Source organism: Siniperca chuatsi, linkage group LG1 (assembly GCF_020085105.1).
Source record: "Siniperca chuatsi isolate FFG_IHB_CAS linkage group LG1, ASM2008510v1, whole genome shotgun sequence".
Lineage (NCBI taxonomy): Eukaryota > Metazoa > Chordata > Actinopteri > Centrarchiformes > Sinipercidae > Siniperca > Siniperca chuatsi.
In genome coordinates this window covers 9,282,548-9,308,993 of record NC_058042.1, presented here as the reverse complement: position 1 = coordinate 9,308,993, position 26,446 = coordinate 9,282,548, and the positions used below count along the sequence as shown (strand labels likewise).

General features: G+C 39.4%; 1 protein-coding gene across 7 annotated transcripts in view; it reads left to right on the top strand.

Annotated features, from left to right (window-relative positions):
* The window catches only part of map2k5 (mitogen-activated protein kinase kinase 5), a 67,040-nt gene that overhangs the window by 11,446 nt on the left and 29,148 nt on the right, over positions 1 to 26,446 (top strand). Inside the window, exons 9-20 of one of the 7 annotated variants that reach the window (XM_044221900.1) lie at positions 8,273 to 8,312; positions 8,456 to 8,524; positions 9,239 to 9,320; positions 10,077 to 10,138; positions 12,741 to 12,789; positions 12,900 to 12,973; positions 14,027 to 14,077; positions 14,200 to 14,271; positions 15,767 to 15,796; positions 21,257 to 21,283; positions 21,621 to 21,653; positions 22,747 to 25,031. In XM_044221900.1, coding sequence (XP_044077835.1) covers positions 8,273 to 8,312; positions 8,456 to 8,524; positions 9,239 to 9,320; positions 10,077 to 10,138; positions 12,741 to 12,789; positions 12,900 to 12,973; positions 14,027 to 14,077; positions 14,200 to 14,271; positions 15,767 to 15,796; positions 21,257 to 21,283; positions 21,621 to 21,653; positions 22,747 to 22,875 — 718 coding nt within the window. In that variant the 3' untranslated portion in view covers positions 22,876 to 25,031. The other 6 variants (XM_044220225.1, XM_044165948.1, XM_044221067.1 and 3 more) reach the window with 6 other exon arrangements.

Sequence of the window (26,446 nt, the reverse complement as noted above, 5' to 3'; positions counted from 1 at the left end):
TGGTTACACTGCACTGGGGAAGGCCAATATTGCAAGCCCAACAACTTCTCAGTCAATTTAGCCCAGCAAAAAATCCATATGCTGTGGTGCTGGAATTTTTATGGTTGGAAGGAGAAGATAAAAAAAAAATACAGATTAAAAAAAAATAAAAAATCTGCCTGGTTGTTTATGCTATTTTGGTGTTGTATATTGTTTTATTTCATGTCCATTTTAATTCAGACATACAGTATCTCATTTAGTTAGTTAACAGAGGACCCCAAACATACTTTTCGACAGCTTGAAGATGTAGCCCTTTGAGCATGTCCCTGAACACATGCTGTGCCCCAAATTCATAATACACACTAATTCTAAACAAGTTTTGAGTGTGTGCTGTGTTCACTCTGTAAAAGTGACAAAATATACTCAAAACAGTAATTATGTATAATAAAGAAAAAAGGATTTTTAGTGTGCTATTTATTCACACTATAGACCTTTTTTCATCATTTTTACGTGTCATAAAAAGCACAGGAAAAACAAATTCTGTTAACAATGGCAGTGGGAAAGCATTTTGCTGTCACTTTGTAAACTTAAATTAGCAGTTGAATTCTGAAGTCGCAGTTTGACGTCCAATGGCACACATATTGCATAATTTTCTGTTGGTATAAAATAGTTAAGTATGTTCATTTATTGTATACTATTGCATATGTAACTGAAAAAAACTGTTATACATATTAGTATATACTGTATACATTTAGCATGTAGTATGGATTTAGGACACTGCTACAGTGTCTCTTCCCAGTGTGTTGAGATATCCACAGGGCATCCTCACCAGATTCCACAATGATGTTAGCTGACTTTTAATTATGAGGGGCAGTGGTTCCCCACCATTTTACCAGATTGTTGAGCTCTTCATTGTATCAGAGAGAGTGAGGCCTGCTCACGCAGAGAGACTTCATATAAGAAGCTATATATAGTGTTGTTAAATGCTACATTTAGACAAATGACACTCACCATAGAACTAAGTCACATAATATTCAGCATTTCTGTGAAAAATGCATCCTTGTGGTCAGGCCAAAAAGTTGCCCTGTGTATTTTTGTCCATTGTTTACTACTGTTTGGTTCTGTTGATCTTGGTATTAGAAATTAAGAAATTATGATATTGTTATTTAGCTACTACCAGTTTCTCATAAGCTCATTTACTATTTATATTTTGAAATTTTAAAATTGTATCAAATTGAGGTGGATCAAAATTGAATTTCAAGTCAGTCGTATCGTTAATGAAAATGCTTGCATCATTACAACATCCATTTTGTATAGTCTCGTAGACCATATACCTACATATGTATTGAATCTAAGAGAGCACTTGATACACAGTGCCTCCTGGACAGGGGACAGAACTCTGTCCAGTTTAGGAGCTACTTTATTTGTTCCTTCATCCTAGAAATGTCCCAGTTGAGGTCAGCATTTCCCCACCCTGCTGAGGACAGCTAGGACAATGGCCTTTACTTCTGTGCATCAACAAATACTTTTTCAGAAACTTCAAGGGTTCCTGTAAGTCATTGTTCAAGCCTCTCATAAGTCCGCACCCTACAACTGGGCTTTTGCTTCCAAAACTACCACAGCTGCATCCTTCCTGGTCTGCTGGTCGCCCTCTGCTGAGTCAGTAGTAACTTTGTAAGTTTTCTGGGCAGCCTCTTCCTTTGCAGGTTTTGAAGAAGGTCCACTCTGACTCCATGTACCCCATCTCCAACATGACACTGGAGAGACTGGTTCGATTATGAAAGCTAAAATAATTCCGAATAGAGCTCTCAACCAGGCATTGCCAGCAAACTTGTATTACCAAACTCTGTCCAGCAGTATCACCTGCCATTAGATCCAGTTGAAGAACAGAACAGAGAACAGTGATGGCTCAGCCACTCCATCAACCCAAGTGTCTCATGCCTTTAATTGCGAATTCAGCAACATTGTTACTGTAATTGTAGATCTTTGACTTGAGCTTTTGCATTGGCATGCACACAAACATACAACTCTTGACTAGCACAAACGTCCTCACATACCACAGTTCAGACCTGCCCTGGCTACCCTGAGCTCTACCTCTCACCTGCACCTAATGCACAACCCTGCCTGGAGTGTGCAGGCCAGACCTTTTACTTTGAAAAATGAAATGACTATAATCTGTTAGTCATTTTATATATTAAACAGAAAAGGCATAGTATACGCTAGTGTTCTAGGCCTGCCTGCCTCCTGTCTAGAAGTAGACAGATCATTAGAGCTAGAGGAAACTCAAAATTGTGAATTTGTAACAGAATTGGTGTTAATTGTGTTGGAGGCCTTAACATCAGCTCCTAGAAATTTTCATCAGTAACTGTTAATTGCTTCCCTGTTTCTTTAATTTTAATTATTTTGTCACAGTCAGAAAAAGCACAAAATATTTAATACTGCTCTTCCCTTGGCATCATCTTGTGTTCAGCTTGGCTGGATTTTTCACTTTAACAATTCCATTCAACTTATTGCAATGGATGTAAAGTCCTCTTCTCTTCTCTGTAAATATTTCATGCCAAAAGTAAATTAGCGTATTTTAAGACAGAAACAGTGATACATTAAGTACATCAAAAAAATGATCCACTCTGTCTTCACAAAAGCGTCATTATGGTGGGATTTTCTTAAGGGTCTGGATTATCCAATCAGGTGCATAAAGAGATGAAAACGTGAAGAGTCTAGGTTGGAAGGATCACCTTAATCTACTGTCCATCTTAGTCAACCCTAATCTTTGTGTTTTGTTTCTGTACAGAGAAACAGCTGCTAACGCATTCTTAAAAGTAAACTGCGGTTTATTACAACCTGGGTTATATTTTTAACACTCTGACCGCTCGTTCTGTTACACTGTACTCACTGTAAAGTAATTTCTGAGATCATGGATCAAAGCATCATCACTAAAAACAGGTCCAACGGGTCAGGAAACCATAACAGTCAGATGATCATACAGTACAAAGGCTTTTGTGTCAGTTGATGCCGGTAGCACACACACCAAGCGCGCCATGCAGCCAAAAGAATTAGTCAAGGTAGAGTAGCCAGAAGGTCACTTCAGCATATCCTGATGTGTTGATTGTCAAATGCCGGCGGTGTATGAGCTTGCATAGAAAATGAGTGCAGGTGTTTTTACACATCACGGTAAATGAATGGCAACAGCTGTTAAATATGGCAGTGACAGTTTTTATTTCAGCAGTTTGCAATATATTCATGATAATTTTTCCAGAGATGAAAACAAATTAGCCAGATAAATGTTTTCAATATCATGGGCACGTATGCACTTTTGTTTTGGTCAGCCTGTTTTTCTATATTATTGTTCTGATTAGAAAAGCCGTTTTGTAAAACACTTTTAAAATTTGTATTTTAGCTATATTGACCAGCTATACCTAACCTAATTTTTTAAAATACTGTATACATATGCATCGAGGGCCTGGACAGGTTTCTTGCTTGCTTAGAAACCAATTCTCTGTCCTCTACCCTTTGGTCCAGCTTATATTAGGCTTATCACGTGTGAAAAGCACTACCACTCCCCACCTTTTAACCTCTTAGCCCATTTATGACCCAGAGCCATTTAGACTCAATTGGATGTTACCAACACCTCAGCTCTCCATAGCCACACACTGACCTAGCCATCCATCAATGTCGGCCTTTGTTTTTTATTACACACTCTCAGAGGTCCATCTTGTCCACCAATCTAACTGACTCTGTGGCTTATAAATACAATAACAAGGACACACAGGCTATTTTCGTGACTCATGGATCCAGCAGTGCAATTAAAACAAGCGCATTTGCCTGGCTGTGACTGTGGTGACATCTACTTAGACACCCACGGCTGTTTCTTTAGTCTCGCAGCCCATTTTCTCTATTGATTTTGTTTTTTCACCTCATTGATTAGACTGTATATTGAAGGACCAAACCACTTTGGTTAATTGGTGGTAACTTAGTATCTTGTATCCAGATATTTTCAGATTGTGTTTAGAACCAGTTGAATAGGGTTGCAGTTTACACCTGGAGTCACAGTGCCTCTCAAATGGATCTTGAGTGAACTCTTTTGGTTGGTTTTCACATGCCTGCCTGTTTTCACATTTGATTTGATTTAGGTACATAAACTGTGAGCAGAGATATATGAATATGTATTTCTGCAATGATGGTGCAAGAGATGAAGATTGTGGTGTGGTAAATTTGCTGTAGTGAAGATTGTGGTGTGGTAAATTTGCTGTAGTGATTTGGAATAAATCAGCCTTGTTTTGGTGATGAGTTATACTATATACAGTATGCTACACTATAAAGCTGAGTAGGCACTCCTTGAATGCAGCCTAATACAGCATCTCCACAATAAATCCTGCCTTTCTGAAGGTACTGACGTATTCCTACAGTTAGTATTAGTTAAGCAAGTTCACAGAGAATAGCATTCGAATTTTATACGGAGACAATTTGCTTGTTAAATTAGCAATAATGCATTACAAGGTGTCCTGATATAGAAAAATCATACTTGAGACAAAGCTGATGGTTTCCATAATGCAAAATACAGTATGAGTTCCTTTTTATTTTTACTGCGGACAGAACACCTCAAAGGGCAATATGACACGTTATGATATAACATGGACACTGAAGATATTAAAGCTAGGGTAAGTAAAGCTAGAGAAACTAGCAAGAGACAGCTAGATTTTGCCTCCAAAGGCACTCTCCCAAAACACATTTTCATGCTCAATGAGTGCACAGGCAGAATGCGTGCAGGTAGATAGGCAGGTAGGCCTGAATTAAATGATTGGATGGCCTTATTACATTCCTGCGACTGCCAGAGATACCGGATTTTTATGTATTTATTTTTTAATTCTGATTTAATTTGATTTATTGATTGCTGTCAGGATGCAAAGATAATTTTAACAAATATAGCAAAAAATGCTTCTGACATACATACATTACCTACCCTAGCTTTAAGTAAAATAAGAAATGTCAGGACTAGGTTTTGTCTTTAGTGCTGAATATTTGGACTATAAGCTTGAGTGTTATTGAAATAATTTGTATATCTCTTGTTTATAGGTAGACTGTTAAGACTGTTTGGCTCTTTGAGTATTTCTCCAGACAATTAGTCTAAATTATCTAATGGTTAAGAGCCTGAAAAAGCGTAATCTGAAGCCTAGGTGGAGAAAAAGTGTTTTACAGCCTCAAGCTAAATGATTGTGAAATGACATATGGAGTCATATGGAGTATTTGGTATCCTCTGGGGGTTAGTGTGACACATTGAATGTTCCAGTTTATTCATCTTAAATGGAACGTAGTGTAAACTGTTAAACCTACAATACAGACAAACTTGTGCTGTAACAGTTATTGCCTGTAGGTGTCGCAAGACGTACGTTTTTAGCAGCTCATACCTTCCTTGCCTGTAGATGGCAACATTGACATGTCTACAGCTACAGATCTCTCCGTTGCAGCTCTTACTTTGTTGTTGTAATTTCTTTCTCAGACACAAAAGGTTTGTTTTCAAAAGTGATGTGTGTAAGGAATATTGACTTTTTAGCATGGTAGGATATGAACAAAACAAGCCTTTCAACTCTCAGCCTTGCTGCTTCGAATGTGCTGGATATTTAGCAGACCTTTGTGTGTACATGCATGTCTGTCTGTGAGTGTTTGTGTTTATGTTTTTGTCTGTCTGTGTCATTTAAGAGACCCATTATAGCCATATCAGGTGAGAGAGTCAGGGGGAGAGAGAATGGCAGCCCGTCATCCATGTGGTAGTGTAAAAGTACCACGTTAGCCCTGATCCAGGGGGCCAGTGTCTCTAACCCACAGCCCCAACTTCAGAGACATAGAGAGAGGCCCTATGAATACTGCATGATGGAGCTTTTTATTACAGAGCGAGCTGGAGTGTAAATAAGATCCAGGCAATGGGGCACGTTTACTGGGGTCAGATGAGGGGGAAGTGGCGGGGGGTGGCTATGTAACCTTGTCCCCACGTCTCCCGCTGTCACAAGCCTGTCACTGTAATTCATACAGGGATGCTCGGCCCTGAGTTGGTCAAGGACAGTCTGAGAGTAAAGTTTTAACCAAACAGTAGTCACACCATATCTCCTGCCCTAAAACATGCCTTTAAAACACACACATTTGTTAAAACTTTGATTTCTTAACTTTTGTCTGTATAACTTAGACATACAGTTTATTCATCATTTAATTATTGCTGTATAAAAAATAAGCTGATATTTATGAACATATCCAGTAATATTGGGCCTGTTGTGCTTAAAGTTATATTATGGGGGATATTGCCCTTCAGTCTTATGTAAAGCATATTTAAGAAACCACCCTGTGTAAAAGTATTGTATATGGATGGCTGTTTGCCTTGATTTTACTCTGGCCAAAATTAATCAGAAAAAGGAAAAACAAGCATTGGCTTTAATAAACAGATGTGACACTTTGCATGAAGGTACATACACAAAAATTGTACGCACACACACACACAAATTTCAGATGAAACTTGTGCACATAGTATCCCATGTACACAAAACTGCGCTGCTCATGTGTTAAAGTAGTAGTTAGTGCATTCACCCACAGGCTGGATATGTTTCAGCATGTCTAGACTTCTCATTGAGAACTACAAGCTTTTTAGCATGGCAAAAACCTGGTTTAATCTCTTTTCAGGCTGCCTTGCACATACACATCCTGACCAGTCAGTATTTAACATTTCTACCCCTGCGATGTTGTCTCAATTAACATCTTCATCGTAATTAAGAGGCAGCAGTCATGCTTAACTGGTATTGATTGTAGCTTAAAGGAAGACTGAGACATCAAAATGGAAACAAGTTCATCAGCCTTATGTGCAAAGAGCTCTTTTCCAGAAAAGATGACAGTTAAGATCAAAAACACTCAAAACACACAAAAAAGAAGCTTTATGGTTTGTTTTAATAAGTAAACGTGTAATTTGTATCTTTTGCCATTCCTTTTATGTGTACATTTTTGGTCATAGCTACCTGATGGCTGACAAAGCTTGAAACAAATTAAAGACATTTCTGTTTCAACATTTGTGAACCTACTACATTTAAGATTAAATTAAAGGAAATTATGAAAATAGTTATTAATAGAGGTCTTGCCACAAACAATGAAATGAATGAATAGTTGAATATGTGTGATTACTGTGGATTCTCTGGACAGCTTGAAATGTAAATGTCTTACTAAAGTCATTTATTTTCTTTTAATCTCTGAAAGGTCTGCAGTTTGTTTTTGACTTTAGCAGTGATGGAACTGTTATCAAAGATGTGTAAACTACAGCTCACAAACAGCATGGCATAGCTACAGTCAGAGACCAGTGTTTATTCTAACTCTGGGTAAATACACACTAACTGACATGGCACTAATAGGTGTCATTAATTAAAGGCCTGGACCAGCTTTGAGGTGTCTGGCCGAAGAGCAATGTGATACTCCAATCTAAGACACATTAATCACACTTTGCACCATACACATACTCTCTGGAAGACCCACTGACAGGTGAGTAGCCAGGTATCACATTTACTAAGCCTGTTTGCAAGTTAACCAGCCTGTGTGACGTACACCACCTCATCTCCGTCACTGACAGCTGTTGGACAGTATTTGTCCTTGAGGATTATATGTTGAGAAGTCCTGAGGTATTGTCACTGGTGCCGTAAACTAACCTTCAAGGGCTGTAACTAAAGCCGATGTTTGGCATTAAGGAGTTTGATAATTAAATCATTATGGGGCCGGTCTGTGGCTGCTGCTTTACTTGCAACTCAAAACTCTGTCTGGAACAACTAGCGATAGTGCTGTCTGGATCTGGTTTTGGGTGGTGACCTCAGACCTTTTTAAGAGAAATGACAGAGGCATTTTGTCATGCTAACTACTATTGCTCAGAAACAGAGACCTGTGGAGTTTTTTTTATTGCACTCATTTATGTCCTTTCATTACCCATCACTTGCACTTTATCACCATGTTTACTACATTATTAGTACATTACATTAACAATTTGTGATTGCTCTGATCAATATTCATTTATTAACGACATGGGAACAGTGACATTACATCTTTTGTCGGGGCAGAGGGCAGGGGATTTTCATTGAACAGAAGTGTAATGGGACCGTACCTTCAAAGGAGAAAATATACGCTATGATCAGAGCTCCTCACTTGGAAGAAAACTACAAAAAAAAAAAATACACTAAGATTGAAAATCAAAACACAAAAACTCAACCTTTAAATAAACTCAAGGAACTGTTTTCTACAATTTTGTATCATATTATCTTCTGTTTTGTCTCTGTAGAGCGTACCATCTTCTTGGCAAGCGGGTTTTAGCTGTCAAGGTGAGAACTCCTTCCATGTTGATTATAATACTTACTTTTTAATAAGCGACCCTTAATTTAGTCCACCCCATCAAAACATCAACAGAACTTGTTAAGGTTGTGTTTATTAAAGGCTGTACTTTTTTCCCTCATTGTGATTACAGGTCATTCCCCTGGATATCACGGTGGAATTACAGAAGCAGATCATGTCAGAATTAGAAATTCTCTACAAGGTTAGTTTTTACTGATTTCATCTCTTCCTCTTTACTAAAAAAATGTCTCTTTTCTCCAGTAAATGTTGTTGTCCTACCAGCTCTACAGTGCCATTTATCGCCTCTGGTCTTACAATGTAAGCTACAGACTGGCAATACATGAACACATGCGCAACATACACATGGACTAGGCATGTGAGTTTACTGATCACCATCTGTGAAAGAGGAGGTTTTTTTCTGTTATGCCTAAAACATACAGGCCCAGACTCTGTGAGCATGGGAACTCACTTAAATTGAGCATGAATGCACTGTGTGTTATTCACATTGAACATGAAGGAAAAAGTTGTAGTTACCCTGAGACAGAGGGAACATCAACTAACCTGAACTCAGTATATTGATGCGTTTCTTCATGGCACCATTTTGCTCAGCTAGACCTGTGTGGAATTAAATCATAAATAAAATAATTTCTTAACAAAAAGAGTTGATGGACTTCAAATTGATGCTGTTGGGTAATGCTTTTGAGCTCTGACTACAATCACTTAAGCATGAGTGATCATGAGAAACTTAAAATTTTGTACAATTCAGTGCCGCTGTTGCAGTTTTGCACTTAAAGTCCTGATCACATAATCAATTTTGCACTCAAATTCATAATGAGAACAATATATAAACAAATTCTTTTGTATCACAGATGAATATTTTGGCATGCTCTTTAACGATCACATTGTCTCTTCGCAGTGTGATTCACCCTACATCATCACTTTCTTCAGTGCCTTTTTTGTAGAGAACAGGATATCCATATGTACAGAATTTATGGACGGTGAGTTTTACAGTGGCATAAGCCAGAAGATAATGTGTTTTTTCTTTGCTAGCCACAGCTGTGTAGAAGAGACTTTGGGGAACTGTCCTCTGTCTCTCTACTATGTATCCATTTACACTTCTGCAGATCACGAGAACGTCTTATCGCTGTGAGCTGCTTAGCATGCCTGTGTGCTAAAAGCTACAAGGGTGTGATAAATCTTGACTTAAGTGCATTTGTAGGTGCGTTTGTATGTGTGTGTCTAGACTGGTGTGAGATGGGGGACTGTATGTTTTTAGATGTGTGTGTGTGTGTGTGTGTGTGTGTGTGTGTGTGTGTGTGTGTGTGTGTGTGTGTGTGTGTGTGTGTTAATGCAGTAATTCCCCTGTTTCACACATTTGCCAGCTTGTCAGCAAAGTCTGTCTGTCGTCTCAGCACTCTTTACTTCATGAAACTTTTCTTTGATCAGTCATTTCCAGTTGTGCTTGATTACTGCAAACAAGAAATTTGTGTTGTGAAAATTGGACCACATAAGGAAACATCAATTAATTTGTCATCTTATTTTATTGATATGACAAATACATGTCAAACAAATACAATTAAAGTAGTGAATATATTGAATATAATTGGATTATAATTATGACTTGCATGGCCAGCATGAATTTGGCTTTGTGTTGTGCCAAAAAGGCCATTAGGAGATTAGTTAAGAAACTGTACTAAATGTGATATTATATCACTGCCTGAATGAATAATTTGTTAATAATTTGTCTTTTGCAGGTGGTTCTCTGGATGTGTACAAAAGAATTCCAGAGCATGTGTTGGGGAGGATCGCGTTGGCAGTAAGTTTCCATGAAGTAGTCGTTAGTAGTTTAAATACTGAGTGAAAAGCATTTCAATTGAGAGGTGTGTTCTTATCGTAGAAAAGGTTTCAGTCGTAGTCATCTGGACACTGTTTTCAGAATCAAGACGTTTCGGCTCCCATCCGGAAGTCATTCTCAATTGTGAAAAAATTGGACGGGAACTGGAAATTTAAGCTACTGAGTTACATAAGCCCTGCCCTCAGGAGGGCAGATTCCACTGAAAACAGTGTCCAGATGACTACGACTGAAACCTTTTCTACGATAGAACACTCCTGGACGAATGAGGGACTACACCGTCTTATTTTGAGGTGTGTTCTTAATTTTCATTTAATATATATGTTTATTAATACATTTATTTATTATTTATTTAAGTATGTAATCTATTAGAGTGTATTAGAGTGTGATCGTTCATATGTGCCTGGCAGTCACAGTTTTCAGTGTGACCTGTTATTCGTTTGGATACAGAACCGGTCTGAGGAAGAAGCTCACTCATATTATTAATGAAATTAAAGAAAAGAGAACCACAGGTGTGAATTTTTCAATTAGCTTCTATTCGGTGAAGTGACAGACAAAGTCAATGTTGTTTCCCCCTTATCCTCCCCTCGCTCCCTTCCTCCCTCCCTTTCTTCTCTCAGTTAAAACTAGCATTTTGATTGAAATGGCCTTGATTTTGAAAAATCTCTTTTCCACACTCATTATCCTTCCTCTGTCTCCACCTCATCTTTTCTGTTTCCCCCTTTAACTTTCTCCGTAATCAAACAATGACAGCTATTTAGTCAGTGTTAATTCTAATTCACAGCTTTCCCTCCTTTCCACTGTCACAGTGAGTGAAGCTGCACACTGCAGTTGTTGCACTCGCACCACCACCTTTTGAGGTAGCAGGACTTCAGAGAGCTTTTGTACTTCCTTAATTTATCTCAGAGGTCATCCATCTCTGATGCATGACAGGAACCTAGAGGCTAGAATCAGCTCTCACATCCCATAAATGGAAAAGTCACCACAAAGCAGTATTACACATTGAGAGATGAGTAATACTTAAACAAAAATATAATGATTATATGGCTGTATAATCCAGGCGGAGTCATATGAGTGCGACAAGTGCAATTGCAAGGGCTGTGCAAAGGTGAAAAACAAGTCTCCTCTCATACCCACTTTACCAAAAAATATTTCCCCTGCCTGTGTGTCTTTTACCCTGGTGTCTCTTCCCTGTGTGTCGTACACGCAACACCTCCAAGGAGAGGCAGCATGGAGGCGTCCTTACTTCGTGCTCTAACAAACTCATTGAATTTCTTTCAATGTGAAAGAGTAACGTCGCAATACTGAGGTCCTCCCTGATTGCTTAGCTCCTAACTCGATCCTGTAGGGAGACACAAATCATCCTGTGAAGAAACATTCTTGGTTACTTGTATCTGCATTGTTATTATTTAGGTGACTACCCAAAGCTTGTGACCATATCTAAGGACTGAAATGGAGATTGATTGGCAAATTGAGAGCTTTAATGTGCAACTCAGCTCTCCCTTTGCACTTTGCACTAGTGCAGCTGACTCACCTAAACTGTAGTCAATTTTAGGATCTTTTTTCCTGTTATTAAGACTTGAAGATAGTTGAATTCCTCCACTTAGGGCAGATTCTCCCCCTACCTGGGTTGACTTATTAGGAGCACTTGCCCCAATTAAATTAATTATTTGTAGAGAGAATTATCGTCTCAAAATTGGAGGGCATCACACTCAGGTGGAAACCATGGTCACAGTCTGAGAAAGTCAAAAGTACAACATCATGCATAAATGGCAGAGAGATGGAACCCTAAGGTCACCAAAATGGACACTCTCTAGACCTCGGCTTCTCCTGGATATGCTGTAAATAAAACCATGAACAGAAGTACAGACAAGTCACACCATTGTTGGAATCCAATGCCCACAGTGTATGTAATTGACCTTTATTGTACAGGATACCACCACAGCTCTCACTCCATAGCCCATTCTCTCATAGCACTGTCTACAAAAGTCCTCGGGCCACCCAGTTTTACGCCTTTTCCAGATATAAAAAGCACATCAGAACAGCAAATTTCTGCAACGCCTCAATTATCTCCCAGTCTGTAAAAAACTGGGTAAGTGTACCACACCCAGGACAAAATCCACACTGTTACTCCTAAAATATGAGATTTAAAAATCTCAAAAGTCTCCTTTCTAGCATACAGGATTTCACAAGAAGGCTAATCAGTGTGAACACACCCTCTGGTCACCATTTATGAAACAAGCAGCACCACTCCTGATTACCAGTCTAAGGGCAACATCAATACAACTTTAGAGACATGTGTGAATCATGACAGCACAGCATTTCAGAGTGAATTTTGTCTACCCCCCTTTCCTTGTAGGAGCTTACTGACCACCTCAGTGACGTGTGCTATGACAGCCAGGTTGTGAGGTTTAAACAGGATCGTTGTCATTTTTCCCTCTGCAAAAGTTCAGTTTGTATAGTTCAACTGGAGGTTACCGCTCCACATTAGCCATGTTAATTAATTATTCAGCCAACATGTGCTGGTTAAATGTTGAATGATGTCGAAATTAATATTTTTTTCTAGGTAGTCAAAGGCCTGACATATCTGTGGAGCCTGAAGATACTTCACAGAGGTGAGTAAGGTAGTTACTTGGCTCTGTGTTACTAAAAAAAGAGCAGAGTTGATAAAGACAAGCTACAGAGTGCTGATGTTGCAGTTCTATCAAGCAGTTTGTCTCCGCAGATGTCAAGCCTTCCAATATGCTGGTGAACACCCGGGGACAAGTCAAGCTCTGTGACTTTGGTGTCAGCACACAGGTACACTGATTTGTTTGTGTGTGAGAGAGAGAGAGAGAAAGAGAGAGAGAGAAACAATTGTCTATAGCTGCATCACCACAGTCTTGTGCAGTCTGTGTGTGTGTGCACAGATCTGTGTGCATATGGTCAACCTGTCAATCACTGTATTCATTTTCAACTCAAAACATCAGCGCTATCCCAAGGGTCTTCCTCTCACATTAACTTCCCCCCACCTCCATTGTTCTGCAGCCTAAAAAAAAATCACTTGTTATAATTATGACCCGCACACACAATGGCAAAGCCTCATTGATATGTATTCAGTAGATTTGGGGAAAGCGTGGGTGGCAGACAATAGCCTAGTCATTGTGTGTATGGGTGTGGGTGTGTGGGTGGGTGGCAGTGTGTGTTTGTAATGTAATCATCAGGGACAGACCTTCAACGTTCCCCAAAACATCAACCCTGAGGACTCTGTCTCCCTTTTCAACACACACAGGCACACACATACCATCCCTTCTGTGGCAAATTGTTATTCATTTTTAACCTCCACTTCCTTGGAACCTCCAAGGTGAATTTTACACCCAGTATGTGTAACACGAGCAGCACTGACTTGTCCTCTGTCTTTTAACTCTATTTTTCTGTTTATCTCTCTTTCGCACATATACACTCTCCCTCCCCGTCTCACACTGTAGGGCATGCTCAAAAAATAAAAAAAATAGCCATAAGGGAAAAGACACTCATTATCACAGTCCTGTCATTGATGGCATGTGCCATTGTATCCACACACACACACACACACAGACTCACTAATGTCTCCTTGTCTTACTCCTGTTCCCTCGTGCCAGGGTTGAGAGCAGCCCAAAATATCAACCTGACATGTCAATAGATTTAGATAATGTAAGTTAGGTCCAGCTCCTTTCTTTTTTTATTCCCTAATATAGGACAATGAAGTAATGACTCCTAAAAGTTATTTATACGGGTTAAGGTGGCTTATTACGGTCAGTTGAATAGGCTGAATTTATATTGATATGCAAAATAATTATTTGCTTACCCACTGTTAACTAATTTCATCTGCAGTTGGTGAATTCTATTGCCAAAACATACGTGGGAACTAACGCATACATGGCGGTGAGTGACCCCTTAAGTTCATTCTCATGTCAAATAAAAGTTGTATGAGTGATGAGTTAGCACAGGAATCAGAGCCTCTAACTTTGTCCTTACAGTTTTTGATGTTTGTTTTTGCTCCACAGCCGGAAAGGATATCAGGAGAACAGTATGGTATCCACGCAGACGTCTGGAGTGTGGGAATCTCTTTCATGGAGGTACGACAATATACTATACATGGCTTCGTGCTATACCTGGCATTTGTACACAGAGAGACGTGTGGGATATTTATGGAGAGGACACTTAATTCTAGCAAAAGTGGTCCATTAAGTTTTTTTTGTAATCACACAGTTCGGCATCATACACTTCAAATAGAATAGATTGTATTGTATGTCTTCAGACTGACTGTTGCTCATTGACTGAGCAACATAAGATGCATGTGTTTGTGTGTCCATGCGTGTGCATCAGTATCTCTGTTCATCTCTGCCAAAAGCGTTGATCGAGTGCTTGACTGACACCCTGCATTTTCAAATAAAATTTTAATTTCAGTACTACACTTCCCTGGTCTCTTGTCCTCCCACTGACACTATTGATTCTCCATCTGTTTCTGTCCACAGCTCTCCCTCTCCAGTATAACAAATGATTTGGACTTCTGCCTCGCTTTTGTTTGTCAATAATGTTTAATATCATTACAATTATAACAATAATGGATGAGTTCACAGGGAAGGAGCCATGTCAAAATTATTGACATGATCTCTGTGTGATAAAGATAGAGTTTTAGAGCAGTGAATCCCCTGGTCCTATTCTCTTTATTTCTAGCTGTGGACGTGTGCATTAAGCTAAATGAGATGGCTTGCAGTCCCACTCAATTTGGATTGATCTTTAGCCTACTAGTTGGTCTATTTATGTTCAAGGAAAGACCGTGAGCGTTTTGACGCTTTAATAACGTGATGTTGCCAATAAGCTGCCCTTGACCAAGATGAAAAATGCCCACCCCAAGTGAATTGCCAAATGTCAGGGAGAGCTGTCACCCAACCCCCCAGCCAAAATAACACATAACATACAACCATCCCACAATCCTGTCCTCCTTCTCTTTATCCCTCTATTTTGTTCTCCACGGGTGGTAATCGTGGGGGGGTTATTAACTAATAGCTGATGTTGTTTGATGAGGAAGTGTTATCAGCAGGTGGGCACTAAGCTTACCTCAAAGACTGAAAGTCTGCACGCTTCAGTGGCTTTAGCAGCATTTTCCTTCTGTGCCTACACTTGAATTCCATGCCATTAAGACACTGGCAATTGAAATTCATGTATACATTAATATATATGTGTTCATATATACAAGGGGTGGATACATTATCATGAGCACCTGTGTAGTCTAATGGAGTCCAATCCAGCAGCCATGCAAGAAATTCTACCTTTTGTGAAGCATGTAATTTATCAGAGAAATGTTCACCTCTGAGGTCCTTTCTAAGGCCATCATTTCTGTATTGTGATCATGGTCTTTGTCAAGGATATTATTGTACACACACAGTATCATAGTATAAATTGCCCATTATAAAATAAAAAACAAATGTAAGCATTATGGAGGGGCTATTTGATAGTTTGTACAGGTGTTTACAGATATTGCCATAGGTATTTTTTATTATTTAAAATGTCTCTAGAAGAATCTAAGAATATCCTGTAGCACTTATTATTACTTTCTTCTTTACACAGTTGGCGCTAGGCATGTTCCCCTATCCACAGGTGAGTTATTTTTATTTGTATTTTAGGCAAATTGTTTAAATTTTTTCACAATCTCTGCAAATTTGTTTAAACTGATTGTGGCTGTGATGAGTGAGTGTGATCAGTGGTTAAAGGGACAGTTCACCCCAAAATCAAAAATACATATTTTTCTTCTTACCTGAAGTGCTATTTATCCATCTAGATTGTTTTTTGTGTGAGTTGCAGAGTTTTGGAGATATCGGCTATAGATGTCTATATGGCACTCAGCTTGTGGTGCTCAAAGCGCCAAAAAAATACATTTGAAAAACTCAGCAGCAATGTCTCTTTCCAGAAATCATAACCTGGTTACGCAAGATAATCCACAGACCTTGTTGTGAGCAGTTTCATGAAGGAACTATTTCCGATAATTCCTACATGAAACTGCTCTACGGCCGATATCTCCAAAACTCGGCAACTCGCACCGAAACAATCTAGATGAATAAATAGCACTACAGGTAAGGGGAAATATATGTATTTTTGATTTTTGGGTGAAGTACACCTACACTAAAACTAGTGTTTGTGCTGCAAATTTTTTTCAGATCAGATTTTCTACCAGAATTTAGTATTATTCATTTTTAAAATAAGATGTAATAAGATGAATTTTCTAAATATTTTATACACTTTTTAAACCTTCTCCCCAGTAAATTATTTATATAATGAGATAATGATTCTAAATATTGAACTTTGTCAAATAATTTTTTAAAATTTAGTTATAACTACTACGTGAGGCACTAATCATGATTCAAGGCCCTGAATGAGACTAAGATCTCTGTTGACCTCAAAATATCATTTTCTGTCATCTATATTACTGTCTAGATTAGTTGTTCAGTATTGATATACAACTTTAAATATACTGTTTGTGTTCATTTTTTTCCCCTCATTACACTAAGTTAAAATTCTGCTCAAATGTAATTGCCGACCACAGAAGTGACTTCACAATCCCATCAAGTCTTAATTAGCCCTTTTAAGATGGGTTTATCTCACTAATCCCTAGCTGAGCAATCTAAATCTGGTTACCTCAGGTTACCTCCTGGCCACCTGCCATCACGAAATGTGATGGCACAGATTTTATCTAATGAAGAGTTTGTTCTTAGAACTACGTTGTGATTGTGTGAAAATTATGTTTTGAAAATCTTAATTATATTATAGAAAGATTGTGATTTCTACTTAAACTAGTCAGCCATGGGCACTAGCTACAGCTTGTCAATTTTTGTACAGTTTGATTAACAAGGAGAAAAGAAAGTCTTGACAGTACTCTGCGTATTGGCACATTTGATCATTTTCTGTAATTTTCTTGCGGTTTTAATGTATGCAACACTTGGACTGTTCCGTCAGTCAAATGAAACTTCATTGCGGTTGATTAAAGAAGCAGAGTGTAACCACTACACTATCTGCCCAGGGATTGCCTAAGTGACTGCTTGCTTTCAGTATGGCAATGATCCTTCCTGAAAAAGAGGGAACCAATTTACTAAACGTTTGAGTTGGATGTCATGTGAGACTTCTCAGAAATCTCAGCATTAAAATGAACTGAGATTTGTGTTAATGTTAATGCATTACCTCTCTTTGGAGATGTTATCCTATTAATGTTATCTGTTATGTGCTGAGAGAAACCCAAATGTGTTTTTACAAGAATTAATTCAGCACCTAGTTGCGTACTTCCACAGTGAACAGCCGTCTGTGAGAGATTATAGTCGTGATGTAGCTATTCACTTATTTTCTGTGTTGATCATTAATTCTTAAGACATAATGAAAAGCACATGCAAACGTTTGTGCACGGGAGGAAAGGTGTGTTTATACATCACTTAAATTGTATAGTGATGTAAATGTCACACAATGATCAATCTGTGTGTCTACATGTGTGGAGTGTGTGTATGACTACAGCCTAGAGCATCTCTGATTCCTTCCTTCATTTAATGCTTCCATTATCATGTTAATTGTTAGTGTATTTTCGCAAATTAATGGTAGTTTATGGTATTTTGTCTACCCTCACTGAGTGGGTAGACAAAATATTAGAAACACCTCTCAGTTTATAGTTTAGGCTCTCCACTGTCACGCAGCTTTCCTCATCTCAGTGTTAATTTTCCCCTAACTCCATATGGTACTGCAGACAGTTCACCTGCAGGCTGTAGCAGAGCGGTGTGGCGAGAGCGCTCGGATCCAGCTCGTCAGGCGCAGCCAGCCAAAGTCCTCGGGCCTAAGCTGTCATTTTTGCAGACGCTGGCACAGCTGTCTGTGCAAAAACCCCTGCTACACTTCAGAGAGAACATTTTAGTACAGACTGAGGGAGAAGTTGGAGAAGATGAAAGAGAATCAGTGGCATCTGAGTTTAGTGGAAGATACAGGATGAGTTGTTAAAGTTGAATTTGGCTTTGAGGCGTTCATGATTTGCACTTTTGAAAAGCCAATTTTAGCATTGTTAGGGGTCTTTTGTTCACCCTTTACATTCTGAGGAAGTGTGTGTGCTTGCCAATTGCTTTTATTTGTGGATGTTCAGTTGATGCATTATCTCTCATTCATTCTTGTGTGTGTGTGTGTGTGTGTGTGTGTGTATGCACGCACAGTGGAATCATCACCTCATGTTTGTCATGGTTAGAGATAGTCTCTTTAATTCCACTTCACCACATGTCGGGATTCATTTGCGTCCTTTGTCAGGAGTTAATGGAGTTTTTGCACGGCTCGCTCTGAAAGTCTTTGAAGACACCAGACCTGATGTGATGTGTATACAGCCGCCAGCACTATAGCTTCTGATTGATTTGTTGTCTTTTTGTTTGCTCTATAGTTGTTTTTGTTTCTCTTGATTTTTGTCATATTTTCTCAAATTTGAATGAATTTCTGGATGAAATATCATGTCAGTTTTTGTGTGTGTGTTTCAGGAGCTTCCATTACACACCACTGCATTCATCAAACAGCATAGACACTTTCCCTTTGTTACTTTGTTTTTTCCTCTCAAATGAAATGGAAAAGAAATGGTTTTGTAGTACTATGTACTGTGTATGTGTGTTGTAAACAATGTTTGCTGTAATTTTTCAGCACCCTGAAAGCCAAACTCTTAAGCTTTGCTTGGTCACATGTCCTCCTTTAAGAAATTAGTTAAAATTTAATTTCAGTGTATAAGGCTTCCCTTTTAGGCTTTAGATTACTTTACAATTGATGTGAAAAAATACTGACCCTTCCTTCTCAATCTTATGTAAAGCTGCACTACATCTGTCAGTATTTATAACCATGCTAATTATCACCCACACATTTTTGAATAATGCACAATATCTGCATAACCTTGTATTTGGCTTCCCTATGTGGATGATGAATGATTTGAAGATGTAATGTTTTGATAGAGCTTACTTTATCACTAATCAAACACGTAATGCAAATCTAAATTTACCACTTAGTGAATCTAAGTTGAGCAGTATTGAAGCTTTTGACTATGGATGAAAGGTGATCAGTTTGAACGAGATCAGAGAAGAGCTACAGTCGTTGGATGATTTTTAACAGAGTGTCTTAGTTGTTGTTGAACTAACAATAAAGAAAAGAACAGAGAAAAGGACCTCTCACCATTTCCTCTATTGTTATAGTGATCTCTCCATGATGCCAGTGTGGGACTGCCCTTGCCCATAACCAAAACGTGCTTGTCAGCCTTTGTTGAAATTGACGGTTTTGATCAAAAAAGAGTTTTCTGAATTGTTACTCTTTAAAAAATATCTTTGAAATCCTTAAGGACGGAAACATCCATCTGATCTTTTAGAAGTGTTTATTGAGTTGCTCTTGAAAGGAACAGAAATCATTTGACCTCTAAAAAAAAATATTTTATGACTTCTTATTTTCACACTGAGATATTTTTAAATAACGAAAAAAGCTTGGTGTGGCTCACAAATCATCACAAAGCCACTTGAGTGGCTTGTAACAGGGCTCTCTAGCTCAGAGGAACAAGACGCTGATGTTGTACACAACTACAGTCATTTAGTGATATACACACAGTTATATACAATCTCACAGTCCTATAGAGACTCCATACAGACAGTGAAGGACGGGGGTCCCTTCCCACCTTCTGCAGCACAACACAACACCCTTGTCAAACATCAATTTGTTTGTTCTCCTTAAATCATTTATCAGAAGAAAACTTTAAGAAATGCATGGAAAGTTTTAAGTATACGTGTCATATTAAACAATGTTTACCCTCAGGACAAACATGCAGATAATGATATGTCTACCAGATAATCAGCTAATAGTGATGAGAGACTCCGTTAAGAGGGAAAGATGGGGAGGGATTATAAAACCTCTCTTTTTGATATGTGGTCAAGCTACCTAGTACAAGAAGAATAAGCGCTCAATTATGCTTGAATAAGTTAGTCTCCCACTATCCAATTTCAACCCCTGGAGCAGCACGCAATTTTGTCCTAGTAATTATTTCTGAACAAATTAGTTTTCCATAGTTGCCTTTAATGTGTCTGAATCAGGCAAAACTGGATGTAGAGGCGGTTTAGGAATCTCTTGGTATTTGCAGAGTGTGAAAACCTGTATTTAATTGAGTGAATCAATAAGTGCGCTAATGCACTGTCAAAAGACCTGAAGAAATGAACAATTTATTTACCAAACATTATTAGAGATTTAGCTGAGCCTGGGTTTCAGGCCTTATATCTCTGTCTATATGATGAAATTATACATTTGGTTTTTTAGAAATTAAAACAGATTGTCCTGAAGAATTCAGTCCTAGGGGTTTTAAATAGGAAGCCTAAATGCTTTCTGTATTTTCGCTTCAGTGTCATACATTTTAAGACATTATCTCAGAGGCAGTGTCTACATCCAAAAGTTCCTATTGTAGCTCATATTTTTTAAGCACTCAGTCATTTCATATGTTTTGATTGTGACCCTTAGTACACTTAGTAAGTTAAATAAGTATTGAATACCTTAGATGTTTTTTTCTATATTTTGTTTCCCCTGATTTCCAAGCCCGACACTAGTTAGTTGGGGTTATCTTTTTCGGTACCTTCAAAGATTCGCTCTCAAATAACTTTCAGTCCATAAAATGATAACTGTTACCCTATTGTCATCATGTATGTACGTAGCTTACCATGTCCTGGCCTGTTTATTGTCAGTGTTGCACTTGTGAAATTGACACATTGAGCATGCTCATTACAAAGCTTGCTCATACTGTTTGTAACAGTTATTCTACATCCCAGCACATCTAGATAACCTGGAGGGCAGGAATAAAGTACTACTCTGAAAATTAGCATTAGTGGATCTTTTACCCCCATTCTCCACAAATGAGAACAAGGCCATTAACATTTGTGTGTTTTCATTATGTAAATGGTGTTAACACATACTCACAAATTGCCAACAGGAAAGCAATAATTTTCTCCTGGTGATCATAATGTGTCCAAGTGCATCATCTTGATTATGACACGCTAATTACATATTGCCTCGCCCCTTCTCTGTCTTGCCCTGCAGATTCAGAAAAACCAAGGATCTTTAATGGTAAGTTTTATTGCATTAGAATAGGAGGAAAGAAAATAGAGGTCTCCCACACTATAGTCTGTTACTCTTGGTTTTCTCTCTCATTTGAAAAAACACTCAAATTGCATTTTTGCAATGAAATATTACATCATGCTTAAATTGATGGTATTACATTAGGTGCCATTATGGGATGATAAAGACATTCAGGAGCTGAAGGATGGCTTAGTCTGAGCTCGCTGCATTTGATTAATCTAAGATACTTTTTGTATCACACTATTGATTTTCCTTATTGCCAAGAAATTCCATGTAGGCTAACATGTTTTATTTTTTTCATCTCCCTGTGTCTCTCCTCTTCCAGCCTCTCCAGTTACTGCAATGCATCGTTGATGAGGTGAGTCGTCGTCTTATGTGCTTTTGCATCTAAAGTCAGTCCTAATGGCCCGGAAAGCTTATATTTTGTTTCCTAATGAAGCAAACCACTCAGGCGGCTTTGCTCCCCACTCACTCAACCCTTCACCCTATGCAACTGCCTAAGGCAATACACATATGCACACGCACATTACTGTAGAGGTTGGACTTGTCATGAGTGACACACACACACAGCAACACAGCTCTGACTTCTGTATACTACAGAACCAAAGCAGACAAAAATTTGTTTAACCACAACTATTCTCATGGCTGCACTGGGTGTTTCTTTTCTATATAAAAAGGCATAACACAGAAACTAACAAAAACACAAAACTAAACAGACAATAAAGATAATGACACATGAGCACTGAAGACCACAGTGAATGCTTAGCCATCCAATAAGCAACACCTTTTTTTTTTCACAATATACATACAACATGTAAACATATACATATATAAAAGCAACTGTCAGACCATACAAAAATAAAAACAAAGATGAACAAACAAAACAGCAACAGACACACAAAGTTCTCATTATAAAAATAAATAGGAAGAAATAATAATAAAATAACATCTGATACTGAAATGCTCTTGTGTCCCTTCTTTTTCCTAACACACACAGTTTATCAGTTTAGAAACCAGGCTAGCGCATAGTGCTACCCAACCTGAGCCTAACCTAAAGAGTTTTTGATTTTTGATTTAAGGACACACTATTTTATTGTGTCTGTGCACATGAATATGTAAGCTCACAATGCCTACATTTTCATCAAAAGCAGCAATCAAAACCTTTCACTCCTCTCTTTTTTTGCCTGACTTCTTTGCTGACATACACTAATAGCAAAAATGCCACGACACCTCTCTAGCCTAAACCAGACCCCCAAACCCCATCACCAGCCATATCACACATTAAACATACAATGTCACTTGTCCTTAACTGCCTATAGATCGGCCATAATTAATAATTAAATGCTTTTGGTTGTAATGGATTGACCCAGGCTGAACTGTTCATTAGTCAGCTAGACAGAGGCATCACTCAAACTATTTTTCCTGTGCCTTTTCCTGTTCCTCCCCTTAAGGCAAGTGAACATTTTCTGTTGTCCCTGGCAAGCATACTGTCCCAGCTAATGCAGTGCTTTGGAGGAAGAGACAAGAGGATAAGCACTCTTTGGAAAGATGAAGTTGCTCAGAGAGAATGTAAAGGGTGAGCACCGCACTAGAGTGTGGAAGTATATACACTTCACTGTGCAATAGAATACCCAGAGAAGTGCTCTATCTTAGGGCGGGTTCACACATAAAGGTCCGCTTCCTGAACCAAACCAATGCGAGGATGATACATTATTTCAATTCAACTGGTCTGGCAAAACTCAAACGGTCCAGATATTTTAAACAAAAGCCATGTGGTGGAAATGTCTTCTTCCACCACTGTACATAGGCTATAGCCTGCACAATAAGCTGCAAAGCCTTCTACCGTTTTGATTTTGTTGGTTGGATCAATCAGCTGATCTTCAAGACAAAAGGGAAAGATAATATAACAAGGCCTGCACAGCCAAAATAACAGTTTAACTTGAACTTACCATTTTTATGAGTCCTCTGCATCAGCCGAGGAACTGTGGCTATCCACGGCAGACAACAATGAACTGATACATGCTGCTACAGGTTTCTTGCCCCCCCCTCCTCGTACGACTCAACAACATCTACCGGGCTCACCATGGGTCTTAAATTAATTCGATCAGGGTCGTCATACCACACAAATTTGTCCTTAACATCTGAAGAGCTACCACTTTTCTGAAAAAAGTTGCATACTTTTATGTATTGTTGATGCAGTTTTTTAACTTTCACACGACACTGCTCAACAGTTTGCTGGAATCCATTCTCCTTCATTTCACAGAATTTTTTGAATACCTCAGTGTTCTTATGCACCTTCTCTAGTAATTGAGAATGGTCTATTCAGCCCAAATATTAAGGAGGCATCTCACTTCGTTGTGAGTCCAGTTTGTCCCCTGCCAGTTGACATTTTGGTAGCAAATGCGCAACTAGTTCACCAGTTACCAAAACAAGAAGAGAAAATGTTTTTTTAACCAATGAAATGACACCTACAGTGGTGTAACACCAGAAATTAACTGCTCCAGAGTTCACTTGACAGCGGTCCGAGACCACCCCTTTTAAGACGGACCAGACAGCGGTTGTTTGGTCCGGTTCAACCAGACTAAACAAGGCTGGTGTGAACCCGCCCTTAGTGTTCGTTGCTAGTTCAGTACCTAGTAGACTGTGATTTTACAAATATTTTAGAGAATTATTTTAGAGAAAGTTGTTTACTTAAAGTAAATTTCTTTGATAAAATTAAACCAGGCACCGTGCAGTTCACTACCATTGTTATGCTGATGATGTACAAATTTATGTCCCATTAAAAAACAGTGAAGCTGGCAATTTTCCTTAGTTATTATATTGTCAGGAATAGTTCTGGATGTCTCATAACTTTCTCTAGTTAAGTAAAAACAAATCTGAAATCATTCTTTTTGGTCCTCCAAAGTCTATCCCAATTGTACAAAAACATCTTGGCTCCCTGTGTACAAATGTCAAACCTGCAGCCAGAAACCTGGGTGTAATATTTGGCAGTGACCTTTCATTTGGAAAAAACAAGTTACAGAAGTTGTTCAATCATGTTTTTATCAACTGAGCAGCATCTCAAAAATCAGGTTTTTTCCCTCTCAACCTGATCTCCAGAATGTCATACCTGCTTTTATATCATCTTGGTTAGATTATTGTAATTCATTGTATTCAGAGTTAAGCCAAAAAACTATCTCTCACCTTCAGCTAGTACAAAACGCAGCGACTCGACTTTTAACAAATACTAGAAGACACGATCATATCAGCCCCATTTTAGCCTCTCTTCACTGGTTGCCAGTAAGTTATAGAATTGATTTTAGGATTTTACTGATTACCTGTAAGGGCAGAATAACTAGGATTTCTCGGTTGCTGTTTGCAAAGTTGGCCCCTCCTTCCCTTCTCAACGGGCGAGAGAGCTAGAGAGAGGGAGCGGCTACACAGCGGTTACGATTTAAAGCACAAATGAAATCACCCACACCTCCGCACAACCATGCGGGAAGGAGACACATTTGAATGCAGCCAAAGCCAGGCTTCTTCCTGTTCGCTCTTTGGCCTCTCTGCACTGTGTGTCAGTGTAGCTCAGTCCCGCCCTCGGTCAAACAGACACACAGCCCTGCACACAGACACAGCAGAGGAGAGTCAGAGACAGCGATGTCACTACTTTTTTATAAAGTCCCGACCTCACAGCCTGTGCGTTGTTATTTGGTGTGTTCGGGGACATTTCTGGACATCAGCCTTTGGGCAGTGGTGTTTAGCCCCCAGCTAACTAATAAGAAACTAAGAAAATACAGGCAGTGGACAGGGTCTCTGCAGAGCGGTTAGTGCGCATGCGCCAGCCCGCATGCTGCCTGTTGCTGTAGCTCCGTCTCGTCGTCTTACTTTTTCCAACTTTTAACTTTACTTTTTTCTTCCAAACTTTTGTAACTTGTGTGTAAGTGTAATTTAAACTACGCTCTTTGCGAAAATGAGGGTAGAAAGTGTTTTTGTACTTTTTTTCGCCGTGGAATTTCTTCTTCTGCTACTCGGTCGGGGCACCGCTGCAGATCAGCTGTTTGGCCGCATTGTTTACACCAGGAACAGCTGATCGCGCTGAAGCCGGGCAGCATGGCGCCCAGGACAACCGATGTCCCCACTGAGATCTGGAGGAGGACACACCGAGGATGCAGAGGTGGAACGGCGGCGAGGAAGAGAGAGGGGTGCAGACAAAAGAGACTTAAGAATAAGAGATTTAAGCCGTGTCTGCCTTCTCTCGTAATGGGCAACGTGAGATCGCTGGCGAATAAAATGGACGAGCTAACGGCGTTAGCCCGAGTCAGACGGAGTTCCGTGAGTGTAGCTTGATGTGCTTCTCAGAGACATGGCTACACCAGGATATCCCGGATCATAACGTTTCCATCGACGGCTTTCAGACTGTTCGGGCCGACAGGGATCACACCGGAGCGGTAAGCGGAAAGGCGGCGGGCTTGCTGTTCTGGTCAACAACAGATGGTGTAACCCTGGTCACGTCACTATCAAGCAGAGTATCTGTACCCCGGACATTGAACTGTTAGCTGTGGGACTCGGCCATATTATCTGCCACGTGAATTTTCACATGCCATTGTTGTGGCTGTTTACATCCCCCTCTGCTAACCCGGCATCGGCGTGCAACGCCACTCACACCGCCATAGCACATCTACAGACTCAACACCCGAGTGCACTCATTTTAATCTCGGGTGACTTCAACCATGTCAGTGTTTCAACAACACTGACTAATTTCACCCAGTATGTGAGCTGTCCTACTAGAGAGGAGAGGACACTGGACCTGCTGTATGCCAACGTTAAGGACGCATACAGCTCTTCCCCCCTGCCCCCTCTGGGTAGGTCAGACCACAACCTGGTTCATCTTAAACCCTGCTATGTGCCTCTGGTTAAAAGGCAGCCTGTGACCACAAGGACAGTGAGGAGATGGTCAGGGGAGGCCTATGAGACACTGCAGGAATGTTTCGAAGTGACAAACTGGGATGCACTCTGTGAGCCTCATGGAGAGGACATTGACGGGCTCACTGAGTGCATCACTGGCTACATTAACTTCTGTGTGGACTGCAATGTCCCAACCAAGACGGTCCATTGTTACCCAAATAACAAACCGTGGGTAACAAAAGACATCAAGGACATTCTAAATGCCAAGAG